General features: G+C 46.1%; 1 protein-coding gene across 1 annotated transcript in view; it reads left to right on the forward strand.

Annotated features, from left to right (window-relative positions):
- Positions 1 to 2,202: 2,202 nt before the first annotated feature.
- Positions 2,203 to 16,672, forward strand: part of Pstpip1 (proline-serine-threonine phosphatase interacting protein 1) — a 40,967-nt gene continuing 26,497 nt past the window's right edge. The window contains exon 1 of the mRNA XM_008823437.1: positions 2,203 to 2,655. Coding sequence (XP_008821659.1) covers positions 2,620 to 2,655 — 36 coding nt within the window. The 5' untranslated portion in view covers positions 2,203 to 2,619. The remainder of the gene's footprint in view (positions 2,656 to 16,672) is intronic.

Raw genomic sequence — 16,672 nt, forward strand, 5'->3', positions numbered from 1 at the left:
TGCTAATGAAAGAGAACTGCAGAAGCTAAGGGCATGGTGTTGGTGTCAGACAGACCTGAGAGCACACCAGCCCTCTGCTTCCTGGCCCTGAGAACTTGAGGGAGTTGTGTAAGTTAATTACTAGGTTGTACATCTAAAGGATGAGCACAGAACGGATGAGGACCAGGTGAGGGCTTAATGATGGACCTGGTGCTTAGTAAGTGTTCCAGAGCCAAACTGGCTGTTCTGGCTGCTCAGATCTGCAGAGGAGCTACAAAACGTCAAAAGGGAGAGGAGCAGGAAGGCGTCTTTCTAACAGAGAACCACAGATGTTCCTCCCTCAACCAGCATAGCCATCAGTCAAGGACTGGACTGACTGGATCAATGCTACTGGAGGAGGAAGGCCTCACATATGGGAGGTTTGGGGGATAGGAGGCTTTGTCCCAGGGATGAAAACCAATGGAGACATGTCAGACTAGGATGCCAGGCATGGTGGTACAAACCATCTGTAATCCTAGTACTCAGGAGGTAGAGGCAGAAGGGTCGGGGTTCAAGGCTGGCCAAGGCCAGCCTGGGCTACATGAGACCTGTCTCAGAAAAACAAAGAGGGCTGGGAACACAGGAGCAAGATGTGGAAGCTGGAGTGGGAAGTGTGCCTCCAAGAGGGGAAGCCTGACTGACCCAGCAAACTAGAGGGAGGTGATAGAAAGAACACCTAGAGAGCAGGAGGGGCTCCCAGCTGGGACTTTTCCTGCCAATAAAAAGGAGTAACAGAAGGTCTTCCTCCAGAACTCAAGGTCTCACCCTATGTCACAAATGAAGAAATTGAGCTGGGAAGTTTGTGCCATTAGAAGTGGTTCCACAGGAAGGAGAGGTACAGCCTCAACACAGGGCCTATGGAGTTCAAGGTGACTTTACACCACTAACTGTTTGTAGCTGCAAGCAACAGAAAATCTAGGTGTTGCAAAGCTAGATGCTTATTAAGGAGTTAGAGAGAGGGCTCAGTAGTTAAGTGCTTGGTGCTCTTCCAAAGGACTGGAGTTTGACTCCCAACACCTGTGTTAGGCAGCTACCGGCGAACTCGTGCACTCTTCAGGCCTCCTCAGGAACCTGTGGCACATGCATACACATAAATAAAAATAACAAAAAATAAGATATAAAAATATGTTTATTAGCTCAAATCCAAGGATTCTAGAGATAAAGGCTTCTAGGGCCACTACCATGTTTCCTCTTGGGTGGCTGTTAGGGGATCCTGGGTGTGCCCTATCTCTCTAAGCCCTGGCATGTGTAACTGGCACTTGGGGCCTTAATTGTTTCTCCTACAGCTGTCTCATCTGCCTGATCAGCTCAGTCAATTGGAAGGCAGACCTTAGTGAGGGTGGTGATTTGTGGACAATCCCTGACTCATCTTTTTCTCCAGCCCACCATGGGAGCAGGACTCCCTGCTGGCTGCTTCTGCAGAGTAGGCATACCCTGTCTCCAGGCGGTGTTCCCCAACACCTGCCCTACACGGCCAGAAATTCCAGAAGTGTTCTTGACACAATTTGTTTTCCAAAGACTGGAGGTTTTCCAAAGATGGGGCGGCTGAGACTCAGAGTTGGAAGGTCAATCAAGGTCCTTCAGCCACAGAAGGGTAGGGCCCAAACTAAACAAAAACTGAGCTAGAGTCTGGCTCTACAAACCTCTCTCTCTCTCTCTCTCTCTCTCTCTCTCTCTCTCTCTCCCCCCATTCTCTCTCTCCCTCCCTCTGTGTGTGTCTTTTCTATCACATTCATAGACTGAAGTTGGAGTTGGTAGAGACTTTCATGGGGACCAGGACCCTTGTGCCCTCAGGCTGTTCTCCCTTAGGTGCTCACCCACCTCTGTGTTCCCACACCCCCTGCAACACAGCTGAGCCTGCCCCATACTGTGAGCAACTTGTGGGCAGGGCCTAGACCAGGCCATGGAACAGCTAAGGTTGGATGAATAGATGTCCTGGGCCTGAGTGAGCCTCAAGAACTTAACCTCTTGGGACCTGGGCTGATGGTCAATGGCCCCAGGAAAATGCTAGGCCCCAAGCCTCTTAAATTGATAACTCTGAGGATAAAGTGGTCCAGAACATGGGCAGGGGGCAGGCAGAGGCAGGCAGCTGGTTGGCAGGTGGCAGGCGGGGCTGCTCAGGGGAACAGAGTAGCTCTACTTCCTGTGGGTGAGGGCCCTGCGTCTTCTTGGAGGAGGTTGCACAAATCTTCCTGTCCTGGCCTCAGACTGCCTGCCTGCTTGGCCTGTGCACAGCCTGCCTCTCTCCCAGTCCTGTCTGCCACCCGGGCTGCCTGCCCTGGGTCTCAGCCTGTGTCCTCCATCTCTAGGGCTGGCGAGGGACTGGGCCGGACACCGTGGCCCACCCTCTCATCACTGGGCAAGGCTCCTTCCTCATTTTGCTGCTGATTCTAGCCCCAAACAAAACAGGTTAAGCCTTTTTCCTCCCTCCAGCAGTTGTCTCTGGCTTGTGGCTGCCTTCTGAGTGCAGACGGCGCCGGCTGCGAGGGGGGGTGCCTGGGCCAGCTGTGCTGGGACTGGGACGGTGCTCTTGGCTCCTGGCCCATGTTCAGCCCTGCCTGAGGCAGGAGCACTTGCATTTGCCACGGCAGACGCCTGAGGATGATGCCCCAGCTGCAGTTCCGAGATGCTTTCTGGGTGAGTGGAATCAACTGGGGGTCTGCTGCGCAAGTCCAGCAGGGCAGAAATGTCCCAGGGAGGGAAAGCATGGGGATGCAGCTCTGAAAAGGGAGTATTCTCATAAAAACCGTAGTTGATGGTTGGTCTTAATTGTTGTGGAGGTGGCCTGGGCCATGATCTCTACTGAGATGGAAGCAGAGGAGGGTCCCTGGTTAGAATATTGATTTCTCAGCATACATCAACCCCATGGGCAGGAGATGGCCTCTGTTCTCCCAAACTGATTCCCCTCTGGGATACCTCATCCCAACTACTAGAGCCTTCTAGGACAGTCTAATGTGAATAAGGACTTGAGGAATGCAATGATGAGGAAGAAGTCTGAGGGTGTGGACACCAGGCAAACTCTGATTTGGGTCTTGGCTTTGTATGCACTGGGTAGGTCATTTTATGTCTCTGGGCCTCATTTTCTCCATCTGTATAATGGAGATAAAAAATAAATTTCTGACACTTGGAAGTGATCCAGTGAGGTAAAGCCTTTAGCACCTTGCCAACTTCCCAAAACTAATTCTCTTTCTCTCCCCTAATATCTGCTCTCCTGCAGAACTTAGGGGTCCTTGAAGGAGGTAGTTGAACTGAGCAATTTCTTGCTTGCTTTTTCAAATTCAGCACAGGTATAAATCAAGATTTTTTGCCCATGAAATAAGAGCACCTGTCCAGCAGTGGGGGTAAACGGGCTTGGCTCAGGCCACACAGCCTGCACAGCCTCTCTTGTTTCTCCCTTGCCCTTCAGCTGTCCCTCTGCTCCTCCAGCCCTGCCTGTCCTTTGTGGCTCTTGGGGACAAGCTGAGCCCTTTCTGGTTAAACCTAGGAAACATAAGTCTCTGATCCCACAAAGAACTCTCTGGCTCTCTCATTCTGCTGGTTCAGCCTCAGCCCCAGCCTGGCTCTCCCTGGGCCCTTTCCTGGGGCTGCAGCCAGAAGGATAAGAGCTAATGAGCCAGGCCTTCCTTCCCTTCTGCCTAGTTCTGCTTGGGGCCCATGACCGGATCCTGAGTGGCCTGCTTCCCTTGTAACTAACTACACGGAGGACAGAGAGTCTTGCCTGAACTTAGTTTCCCTATCTTTACAAAAAGCCTGTAGGACCAGCCCAGAGATGCAGTTGAAGCACAGCTGGCCTGCCCATTCGGTTCACCATGGTGCTTACTGCCTAAGCAGACAGCCAGGTCCCCAAGAGGCAGGCCTGGGAGTGTGATTCACCACACTGCTGCTCTGGCTTAGAGCTCTACAGTCCACGGAAGGCCAGGGACCCTGACCATCTTACCCCTAGCATCTCTATCCTAACCCCCAAACCTTGGGCCCACCTTCCTTAGAGCAAAGTTGGGTCAAGGAGTAGCCCCAGTGGCAGGGTCCAGACAGACAGACAGTATATAAAGGAGTAGGGTGTGGTGGCAGCAGCAGCAACCAGCTCACCCAGGGCAGCTTCCTGGGTGGGTCCTGCCCTTGTCTATTTGACACACCTCATGGATTTCAGGTGCCCTCTCTTCTCCATCACTGGCTCCCTGGGCCTGGGTTAGGAGACAGCTTCCCAGAGAAAGCAGAGCTGGGACAAGGAAAGAAGTAGACAGAGGAAGTCTTTCACACTGCCCTTGAACCCTGAAGCCCGGCAGCACAGTCTCTGAAAATAATTAATCTTGGGCCTAGTGATGGGTTATGCCTGCAATCCCAGTACTTGGAAGGCAGAGGCAGGAGTATCACTGCAGATTCAAGGCAAGTGTGATCAGCATAGCAAGACATCTCAAAGAAGAAAAGATGGGGGCTGGAGAGATGGCTCAGTGGTTAAGAATACTGTTCTTGCAGAAGACCCCGGTTCAAATCCCAGCACCCACATGGCAGCTAACAACTGTCCGTAACTCCAGTTCCAGGGGATTGGACAGCCTCTTCTGTCTTCCTTGGGCATTGTACGACACAGGTGCACTTACCTACATGCAGACTACATATATACACATACACATAAAAATAATAAATAAAATATTTTTTTAAAAAGAAGAAAAGATGGGAATTGTGGGGGGATAGCTACTCTTTAAGTAGTGGAAAGAAACCTTTGAACTAGATGGAACATATTTAATTCCAGAGCATTTCAGTTATCTGGCAAACTCATCTATCTGGAACATAGATGGGAACCAGCCCTATTTCTGAAATTAGCTCACAATAAGGAGGACAGCAAAGGCTTCCCGGGAATTAAAGATGTTGTTACCAAGAGCTTTTATCAAAGTTCATATACTTTACTCACAGGAGATACCCCAAAGAGCCCTCTCTCTCTCTCTTTCTCTCTCTCCATATATATATATAGTATGCATATGTGTGTTTGTGCATTCTATGTATGAATATGGGTGTATGTGGAGGTCAGAGGAAAGCCTCTGCTGTCAGTCTTCACTTTCCACCTTGTTTGAATCAGGGTCTCTTTGTAGTTTGTTGGCTGTGTACACCAGGGTGGCCCTTGAGCTTACAGGAATTTTCCTTTCTTTGCCTCCCATGTTGCCTTAGAAGCACTGGGATCACAGACATGAGCTATTGTAAATGAGTCTCTGTGGGTTCTGGGACTTGAACTCAGGTCCTTATGCTTGTGTGACAACAGAGCCATCTCCCCAGTCCTGACTCAAAATTTTAATTGTAGCCCACAAACTCTAATTTTACCCCCAATTTGGACAAGTGCATTCATGGAGGTCCTATAGATATAATCATTAGTAGAGGTCTGTGTGGAGCCTTATTCACAGTTAGTGATAGATAAACATTGGTGGACCTGAGCTGATTGAGGCATTCTCACCTGGTAGCAAAGGAGACAGAAAAATTATTTAAAAACAGATATAATAGGCTAGGTATGGTGACACATACCTGTAATCTCAGTATTCAGGAAGTGGAAGCAGGAAAATAGTAAAGTTTAAAGCCAGCCTGGGCTATGTAGGAAGATGTAGGCTAGCTGGAGACACCTAGCAAGACCCTGGCTTAAATCCTCCCTCTCCCCAAAAGTAGATAAAATGACTTATAAGCAATGGGGACAGTTAGCATGGTCCTCATTAGGCCCACATTTTCAATTCTGACATTGGTAACACGGTATTCATTTATAAGCCTGCTTCTACTGTGCAGAGCATTCAGAAGCAGGCTGCTGTGGGCTGGCCACAGCAGGAAGGGAGGGATAATTTGATTTCTTGTCTATGTACACATGGTAAAAAGCATTGCCGCTCTGCAGGAAGTTTGTGGCTGAGCCTCAGAGTAGGACCTGTCAGTTGAGCTCAGATAGAGGCTGAGAATACCAGGTTTCCCCACTAAGAGCTTTTGACTAATACAGCCTGCTCAGCACTGGGTCACAAATATAAGAAAGCTCCTACCACCACTGCCTCAGCTGGCCAGTGGCTCAGCAGCCCAACTATATTGCATTCAAGCTCTGCTTCCTCATAGCACCAGTGCATGCTAAGTAAATAAATGCTTATAGATTAAATGAGAGACCTATGGATTTCCCCATGGTCTACCTGCCTTCCTGCACCCATTTTTCTCCCTTCCCTCATTTACTATATTCTACAAGCGTATATGTATATTTAATTAATTAATTTATTTTGTTTTTTGTCTTTTTGAGACAGGGTCTGGTCTCCCTGTAGCCCCAGCTGTCCTGGAACTCACTATGTAGACCAGGCTGGCCTTGAACTCACAGAGATCCGCCTGCCTCTGCCTCCCAAGTGCTGGAATTAAAAGCATATGCCACTATGCCTGGCTATCTCTTATTTTTTTTTAATATTTGATTTATTTAAGGGGCTGGAGAGATGGCTCAGCAGTCTTCTCTTGTTGCAGAAGACCCGGGTTCAAATCCCAGCACCCACATGGCAGCTAACAACTGTCCATAACTCCAGTCCCAGGGGATCCGACAGCCTCTTCTGACCTCTGTGGGCATTGCACAACACGGGTGCACTTACCTACATGCAGGCAATACACGCATACACATAAAAAATCATAAATAAAATTTTAAAATATATATTTTTTATTTTTATTTTATATATATGATTATATTGCTTGCGTGTATGTAAGTGCACACATGTTGTGCAATGCCTGCACAGGTCAGAAGAGAGTGTTAAATCCCCTGGAACTGGAATTTCGGCTGTTTTTAGCTGGCAAGTGGGTGCTGGGAATTGAACCTGGGTCCTCTGCAAGAGCAGCCAGTGCTCTTAACCACAGAGCCATCTCTTCAACCCCAACAAATATACATTTTTTAATTTTTAAAATTGTATTTTAATTTATTTATGGTGTGTTTACATCATGGGTGTGTGCACTGGCCCCTAAATTTTTTAGTAAGAGGTAGATGGTCTAAGCTGGACCCCTGAGCTTCACCCCCACATCCAGCTAAAGGAGACTACTTTGCCCTCAAGGACATCACAGTTCAGTTATAGATCTGGAGGGCCCAAATGGCTAGGCCAGGCAAGATATGCCCTAGAACAGCAGCATCTCAGCAGGACTTCCCTACCTTGGCCTCCCTGTCCCTGGGACCTGTACAGCCAAATGGCTTTTGTAAAAGAGTTCTTGGATATTGTTTTAAGAGAGAAAATCTAGTTCTGGAATAGGTTTTCATGAGATCCCCATCCAATCCCTTTTGGGGTAGTTAAAAGAAAAGGTAAGGGCCAGAAGGGGTGGACACCACCCAGGGGCTAACGAACAACAAGAATGAGCTTTTCCCACTTGCTTGTGTGGGGTCATATCTCACCCTTCCAGGCTGGGCCTGCCCCTTCCCTTTGTCCCTTCAGCTGCTGGTGCCTCTTCCCCTTCCCAGTCCCAGGACTCTGAGGTTCCCCATTTAGGAGGCTCAGAGAAGAGGACGGAGTGAGAGTCCCCACATCAGCCTGTCCTACAGCTGCCCATCTCACCCCAGGACCTGTCCACCATGGCCCTGTAGCATCAAGATAGTTTGACATTTGCATGCTGTTGCCATTCTGTCTTAGGCTGTTAAAGCTATGGATGTGTCTTCTAAAGAAGCAAAATCAAGGGCTGGAGAACTGGCTCAGTGGTTAAGAGCACTGGCTGCTCTTGCAAAGGACCTAGGTTTGGTTCCCAGCACTCACATGGCAGCTAACAACTATCCATAACTTCAGTTACAGGGTCCAACACCAGTCTCCAAGTGCACATGGGTACATTTACAAACATTCAGGTAAAATACTCAAACACATAAAATAAAGTTTTAAAAAATGTTAAAGCCAAATCAATTAATACAAGACCCAAAATGAAAAGTAGAAAAATAGTAGTGAAAATCCTGCTTGCAGCTCATCACACAAATAGTAATATTTTGCTGTATTTCCATAAGATTATTTTACATAGGCACAAGCACATTATGTGCATAATTTTGTATTCATTTTTGTTTCTAATATTTAAAGTTTTATTTTAAATTGTGGTAAAATACATCTAAATAAAATGGATCAATTCAACTTGTCTCTCAGATGTATTTAATTGAATAATTTATCCTTGTATATTTGTATAAAAGCCTGAAATGCAAATTCAAAACATCATGTTACTTAACAGGAAATTGTTCTGATCTCTACAGTAAAAGGGAACTGAAAGGCATTATTTCCAAATCCCTGTAGTTTTGAATCAAGTATATCACAACGCACTCCTCAGTCTTGCATTTTCTCCTATGTTGGCTTCAGTAGAACATGCTATTTTTGGTGTGCTATTTTGGTGTCACCTCCCAAGAGGTGACATTTATAATGATGTACTTGGAAGGCTGAGGCAGGAGGATTATGAGTTTGGCTACTATGGACTACATAAGGAATTTGATACCAGCCTGAGCTATATAGTGAGACCCTGTCTCAAAACAACAAAAAAAATGAAGTGACATGAAACAGAAATTTGGATTATTACAGCTAGCCTGAACATTCTGGAAGATAGTGGAAGCCAAATGCTATTCCACACAGCCCAGGAATTAGGGGCAATGGTGAAGCCAGGCTGAGCTACACATTGCAAAGCTAGCTGGCTGATGCATGGTAGCTATGATACTCAAGGCCTCAGTTTTCCTCCAGGATTTAGACTGGCAGGGGAGGGATAAATTCCTCAACTGACCACATAAAATTGACCATTTAACTCCCACCCATCCCCAATTCTGGGCATCAGACTCATGGCTTTGTGCATGGTAGGTAAGTCTTCTACCACTAAGCACATCCTTAGCCCTTTACCATCTTAACAATTTTTAGGTGTACCATTCAGTTGTGTTAGACATATTCACATTGGGTGTGACCCTCAGCTTTTTTGCACAAATGTGTGGGTATGAATGTGCCTTCCTCATTCTTTTTTTATTTTATTAATTATTTTTATTTTATGTGTATGAGTGTATTGCCTGCGTGTATGTGAGTGCACCCATGTCGTGCAATGCCACGGAAGTCAGAAGATTTCAGATTCCCCTGGAACTGGAGTTAAGGACTGTTCATAGCTGCCATGTGGGTGCTGGGACTCGAGCCCAGGTCCTCTGCAAGAGTAGTCAGTGCTCTTAACCGCTAAGCCATCTCTCCAGCCCACCTTCCTCATTCTTAACAGCTGCATAGTTCTCCTGCTTTTGGATTGGTAGACATACTGTGATTTATTTATGGAATCCCCTAGTGTTGAACATTTAGGTTACTCCCAGTTACTACTGTATTACTGGCCAGTGATACAAAGGAGTTGATCTTTGAATATAAAGAGTTTTCACTTCATGATGATTTCCTTGGGTTGATTTCTGGGAAAGGAGGCACTTCTGGTTTAAAGAGTGGGGCTGGTACCCAAGCTGTTGGTGTGAACAGCTGCTTTGAGTTGTTTCATAGTCCTCTGGCTGAGTGGAAGCCTTTTTTTTTCATATAAAGGCAGGAGAGACCCGAGTGACTCAGAAGGACCTAAGGGCCATGGGGAGGAGCCAAAGGCAGCATGGCTTTGAGGAAGAACTTGTCCTGGGACAGATCTTCATTGCCTTGAAGGTCAAGGGGGCCAGTGACTCCTTGTGGGACTGTGATTAGGAAGCAATGGGGGCTTGTAGAGAGTGCAGGAGATGGGAGCAGGAAGCTCTGGCTGGCTTGGCCTTGGCTGCCACCAGCCACCTCCTACATCTCTCTGATTGTGGCTATCGGGAGAAATAGGGACTGAACTCTGAGCATGTCTGTTATGATGTGTTTGTTGTATGTAAAAAGCACAAAGATGCTGTGGGTCTCATATGCAACCTGTTGGGAATCAGCAGGTGCTGGCAGAGGCTTGTCTTCACAGCAAGACTCTCCAGAGGCTGCACAGAGGATGAGAGAAAATGGATAGCTGCTGGGAGAATGAGGAAAGAGAGATTGATGAGGGTCAGTGTGGGCAGCTGTGATCATTTCATAATATATATGCATATACCACTGAGTTTTGAACCATGTAAATGTAACACTCATTCAGTAAGTTAAACAAATCAGAATGTAAAAGAGGACATTGATTTCAAGTACTGTGAAGATTCTTCTGAGTCTGCTGCTGAAATTATCCTTGAAGAATAGGGAAGTGCCTCTTTGTTGAGTGCCTATGTGCCGAAACCGAGATGGCCACTTCACACTCCACATGTGTCCCCAGCTGTACCCTGCAAGGAAGATAGTGTCTTTCTGGATCCATAGTGGGAGCTAGGGCACATGTACAGAGTTGATCAGGGACTCCGACTCAGCTCTACTGCACTCTATCACTTGCTGTCCTTGCATCCTAAGATTAACTGGCTTGTTCTTGGTTCAATTATAATTCTCATGAGGTGCAATGGCGCTCCTCCCCCACAATATTCATATTTGCTAACATCTGTGGATTTGGAAAAGGTTGATTTTTCTTCCTCTTCTCCTCACCCCAGTGAGGGATATATTTACTTTTTGCAAGTAAATATAGGTTACATACATCATTAAAAGGAGAACATTTTAAAACAAAACCAAGAAATTCCTGCTTTTTAGGCCCAGAAGGTATTTTAGGCTAAGATTGTGGTTTGCTAGCATTACCTCTTCCACAGGCTGTGGTGTGTGGGCTGCCAGAGACTAAGAACTTGGTTCCACTGTGCCCATTCCACAGGCGTGAAAGTGTTAGGAGACTGCAGAGGTTTGTGGCTGTTCTGGTTCCACTTTTGCAAGGCCTGCTGTTGTCACTACACGGTTTACTGGCGACAGGATGCTGGGTCAAGAATTCACCTTTTATTTCATTCCCTGTGGAAAATATGAGGAGATTCTAGATGACCTGCTTTGCACTCCAGGCTCCAGAAACTAAAGCACTTTCTCTGGCTCTTCCAGCATCCAGAATGTCTCCAGAAGGCCCGTGGCTGTGTTTGGATGTTAGAGAGGGCAGGGATTGGGGAGCTAACAGGAGGTCAGAGCAAAGATATGGAAAGGGGAGAGGGCACAGTGGATGTTGTGCAATGCAGCCGATAGGAAAGGAAGCCCCAGCTGGGTTGTGAAAGCCTTCTTTGCTAAGGGATGGAAGATATACTTTCTTTCAGGCTTTTTTAAAACCCTCTCCTGTGATGACTGCTTCCTCTAAAGTCAAAGGAGCCCAAGGCTGCAGGCTACAGCTGGAATGCCCTCCTACCTCACCCCAAGCCTGGCTGATGCTGCAAGGCACACAGGGAGGAAACTCTGGGTGGAAGTCAAAACTGCCTTGGCTTTGAGCTGAAAAAAATGCTGCTCCTGTGCACAGGGCTGCCCACCCTGGGACCACCCTCTGTGCTGGCTGCAAAGCCACTCTCACTCTCTCTAGTCTTCTAGATTCCCAAGGGAATGGACTCTCTTGAGGCCTTGCTGGTGCCACCCTCACTTGCTGGGTAGCCTTGGAGACACTGTTCTGATCCCCATTTAGCTCATCTATGATAAGGGCTTGGAGGAAGGGGAAGCTCCAGGCAGTTGTAGGGGACCATCTCTGACTCACCACAGTGAGCTGGTCCAGAATTGGTCTCAAGGAACCCAGATTTATAATTGGATATATGTCTCCAGAGTAAGCCTTAGATGTGGATCTTTCCAGAATACTGCTTGAACTCTGTCCACACTGCATATTCTATTCCTCCACTAGAGAGTCATTTATTTGGTTTCAAGTAACAAGATGACCCATGTTATCTCCCTTAATTACCGTACTAGTACCATGAGGTTGTTACTATTTTTAAAAAATAATAACTTCAGTCAGGCATAGTGGCACATGATTGTAATCCCAACACCGGGGAGGCCGAGATAGGAGAATTGTGAGTTCAAGGCCAGCCTGGGCACCATAGCAAGATCCTCTCTCAAAAACAAAAACAAAAACAAGAACAAAAACCACTGATACATAAAAACATAAAAATTGAGGACTAGGGAGATGGTTCCATTGGTAAAGTGCCTTTTGCACAAGCGTGAGAGCCTGAATATGGATCCCTACCACCCACGTAAAAGCCAGGCAGCATGCATCTTTAACCCAGTGCTGGGAGGGTGGAGACAGGTGGATCCTAAAGCTCACTGAATAGCCATATTCAGTGAGAGACCCTGTCTCAAATAATAATAATAATAATAATAATAAATAATAATGTGAAGAACAATTGACAGAGACACTCAAAGTTGACCTCTGGCTGCCACATGCACATGCTTGTGCATACAGACATAAATAAGTACATATACCACACATGAACATAAAAATTGTGTATAGTGGCCAGGCGTGGTGGCGCACACCTTTGATCTTGGCACTCCGGAGGCAGAGGCAGGCAGGCCTCTGTGAGTTCAAGGCCAGCCTGGTCTACATAGTGAGTTCCAGGTCAGCTGGGGCTACAGGGAGACCCTGTCTCAAAAAGACTTTTAAAAAATTGTGTATAGTAATGGGGTGCCATGTAATGCTTTGATAATGTATATATTGCATAATGTTTAAATCAGGTCAAATTTATCCATGTCCTCAAAGATCTATCATTTCTTGATGGTAAAACCTTCTGAAATCCTTCATTTCAGCTTTTTAGAATGTGGAATATGCTATTGCCATGAGCCTGGTGTTCTTAGTCCTGCTTTGCATAGTGGAAACAGGCTGATCCCTAGTCCTTCAGGGGACTAGGGATGCCCTAAAGATAGGACTTGGATCCTGGTGGGGCCTATCTGCTGCCAGGGTGAGAAAAATCTTTGGGATACTGGGAGGGGTGGTAGTTTGCTGGGGTCTGGCACCCTGAGCAATGGGTGATGGAGCAGACAGGTAGGTGACAGCTTCTCCTAGGAGTGTTGACAGGTCAGCCACCACTGGATAATAGGAAATAGCCCCAGAGACTTGCCAACAATGTGGGGATGGGGTGCCAAATGGGACTCAAGGCTTCCCAGATACTGCAACAGGAACAGGAAATGGAACCATGCTCGGGAGGAAGAGAGAGTAATGGTCTGAGGCAGGCACAAACATAGTGTGTTCAGGGGATAACAGGGAGGCCTATGTGGCTGTATAGAAGGACTGAGACAGTCAGTCAGTGGAGATAAGGTCGGAGCGGGAGTAGGGAGCTACATCTTGCAGGACAGCAGCTCTAAAAAAAACCCAGTGTCTGGCTCCAAACCAATTAAATAAAAATTTCTGGGGATGGAGTCTAGGCCTTCAGTGTGTGACCATGCTGGAACACCACTAAACCAAGTAACTGTGGTGATGAATCCTGTTGCTGACAGGAGTACTCACCAGGTTTTTACATTTGCATGGCTTCATTTGACTCACTTGAGAAGCAGGAGAGTTTGGAAGTTTGATGTATGTGTTTTGGGTTTGTGTGGTAAATATATATAGAACTGACTATTTTAAACAAGTGTTAAGTGTACAACTCAGTAGCATTAAGCACATTTGTTATTTACAGAACTGTTTATCATCCTGAACAGAAACTGTTCCCCTTAAACAAGTCCCTCCCTTTCCTCTCTCTGTTAGTTTTTGTTGCTGTGACATAATACCTGAGAAATCAGCTTATTAGGAGGGAAGGTTTACTTTGGTTCATGGTTTCAAAGATGTCAGTCCATGGTTACTTGGTCCCATTGCTTTAGCTTGTGGTGAGCTAGAACATCATTCAAACAAAGCTACTCACTTCATGGGACTCAAGAAGAAGGGGGGAGAGGGGCATGGGGAAAGAGAGGAAGCAGAGGGGGATGGAGCAGAGGGGGAAGGGGAGGGAAGAGGGAGGGAGAGAAGCAGGGTCCAGTACCCTCCTCAAAAGCAGGCCCCTAATGGCATAACTTCCTTCCACTAGGACCCACTTTCTAAAGGCTCCACACCCTCCAGTGGTGTCACAGGCTGGCAACCAAGCCTTTGACAGGTGGGACTTTGGAGGACATTTGTGTTCTAATCCATAACCTTGTCTTCTCACCCCTTATTTGACCTCTATTCTACTGAGTATGGGTTAGGGAGATTGAACCTAGGACCTTGCACATGTAGGCAAGCACTCTATCACAGAGCTATGTCGCCACCTCTTGGTGGGTTTTTTGTTTTGTTTTGTTTTACTTTTTTTTGTTGTTTTCAGACAGACCTTTCTATATAGTCCAGGCAGCTGTCTTCCTGCCTCTATCTCCTGAATGATGAGATTACAGGTGTGTGCCATCATGCACAGCTCTACCCTACTTTTTTCTTAAAAATATTTTATTTATTATTTTCATTTTATGTCTATGAGTGTATTGCCTGCATGTGTGTAAGTGTACCTGTGTCGTACAATGCCCACGGAGGTCAGAAGAGGGTTTCAGATCCCCTAGAACTGGAGTTATAGATGGTTGTTAGCTGCCATGTGGGGGCTTGGAACAAACCCCAAGTCCTCTGCAAGAACAGCCAGTGCTCTTAACCACTGAGCCAGCTCTCCGGCCCCTCTATTCTACTTTCTGTTTCTGTGAATTTGTCGACTCTAAGTACCCATATTCATACAAGTAGAGTCATGCAATGTGTACTCTCTTCTGCCTGGCTTATTTGACTGGGCATAATGTCTTCAAGACTCATTCAGATACTACAGTAACTGCTAGAGATTTTTCTCTTCTTTTATAGCACAATAAAATATTTCATCATCGGTAGTTAGACATGCAGACATACAGATAGACAGAGCATATACCTAATCTATGTGTTCATCCATGGACACTTGGGCTCTGCTTTCCTTTTGGCTTTCATGAATAATGCTCTATTTAGTTCTCATGGGTATAGATCTAGAATTGGGATTTCTGGATCACATGTTAATTACATGTTTAACTTCTTTTTTCAACACTGGGATCATATTCAGGGCCCCCCACACATTAAGCAAATGTTCTACCACTAAGCTGTACCCTCAGATCACCATTATCAACATTCTGACTAACTGGCAAAATAATTTTCATAGTGATTGTCCTATTTAAAATTTTTTTTCTTTATTTTTTATTTATGTGTATGAGACTTTTGCATGCATGTATATAAGTGCACTCATGTATGCAATGCCTGCAGGGGCCAAAAGAAGGCATTGTATTCCCTGGAACTGGAGTTACAGGTGGTTGTGAGCCACTATGTGGGTGCTGGGAAGTAAACCCCAGTCCTCTGCAAGCAGCAAGTGTTCTTAACCACTAAGCCATCACTCCAGCCCCTGGCTGTCTTATTTTATATTCCCTTCAGCAATGCAAAAGGATTCCGATGTCGCTGTCTTTTTCTGGGACTTGTTAATTTCTTTCTTTTTGGGTAATGGCAATCCTAGTAGCCATGAAGTGGTTTTGATTTGCATGTCCCTGGTGATTAATGATTTTTCATGTGCTTATTCACCATTTGTATATCTTCTTTGGAGAAGAGTCTCTTCAAGGCCTTTGCCCATTTTTGAAATCATGTCATTCATCTTCTTGTTGCATTCTTTATGTATTCTAGATGCTCATCCCTTACTGGGTATGTCATTTGCAAATATCTTATTCTGTTCTTTAAATTGTTTTTTTGCTCTCTTGATGTTATCCTTTTGATGCACAAACATTGCTAATTTTATTGAAGTCCAAATTATCTACTTTTATTATTTTTTTACCTGTCTTAATGTCATATGTTGGACAACATGGCCAAATTCAATGTCAGGAAAATTTCCTTTTATATTTTCTTTCCAGATTTTTATATCTTTAGATCTTGTATTTATGTCATTGGTTCATTTTTCATTAATTGTTGTATATGGTATAAGGGTCTGACTTCATTCTTTTAACATGTGGATATCTAGCTTTCCCAGCACTATTTGTTAAAAAGACTGTCATTCCCAATTGAATGTTATTGGCACCCTTGCAAAATCAATTGACAATGACTAGAGAGGTGGCTCAGTGGTTAAGAGTGCTTCCTGTTCTTGCAGAAGACCTCAGTTCTGTTCCCAGTACTTTTGTCAGGCGACTTACAATTGCCTGGAACTCTAGCTCCAAGGGATCCAATACCCTCTTCTGGCCTCTGTGGGCCCCCACACATGTCATATACTCTCACATAGACACACACACACACACACAGACACACACACACACACACACACACACACACACACACACAAACCCCTGTCATATCCTGACTTTGGGTGCGCTTAGAGAGACATCCTACATTAGAGAAACCCCAGAAAGGTTGCTCGGCTCAGCAGTGTCCTACCTCTGATTCCTTGGCAGGCTTTCGATGTCCAGGCTTCCTTGAGGTTCTGTTTACTCTTACTCTTCTTCAAGGAGACTCTGGAGGAAGCCTGGCAGCCTGGGTCACTGACCTCCTCCTTGAACCATGCAGGCTCTGCTGGGAATTGATGCCACCATGGCCTTTGCCTGCCTGGACCTGAGGGGCCTGTGAAAATTGGCCTTCTGGCCCTGCACTCAAGGACTACAGCCTCTGGAACAAATGGTGCTCCTTTCTGGGTGCCTTCTGAACCCCTGCCTTTTGCCTTGGACAAGCTCAGAGCCTGTTCTCTCAGCAGAAGGACTCTAGATCACAGGGCCCAGGAGGTCAGCTGGGGCAGTTCAAGTAAGCAGGGCTGGGATAGGGGAAGGGGATCAGCACAGAAGTGTGGACTGATGTCCCTAGAGCTGCATGACTCCTGACCAAAATAGATGGGCTGTGCAGTGCAGTGCAGTGCGCTGTGGTGTGGTGT

The sequence above is a fragment of the Nannospalax galili genome, unplaced genomic scaffold (assembly GCF_000622305.1).
Source record: "Nannospalax galili isolate Female #2095 unplaced genomic scaffold, S.galili_v1.0 scaffold28, whole genome shotgun sequence".
Lineage (NCBI taxonomy): Eukaryota > Metazoa > Chordata > Mammalia > Rodentia > Spalacidae > Nannospalax > Nannospalax galili.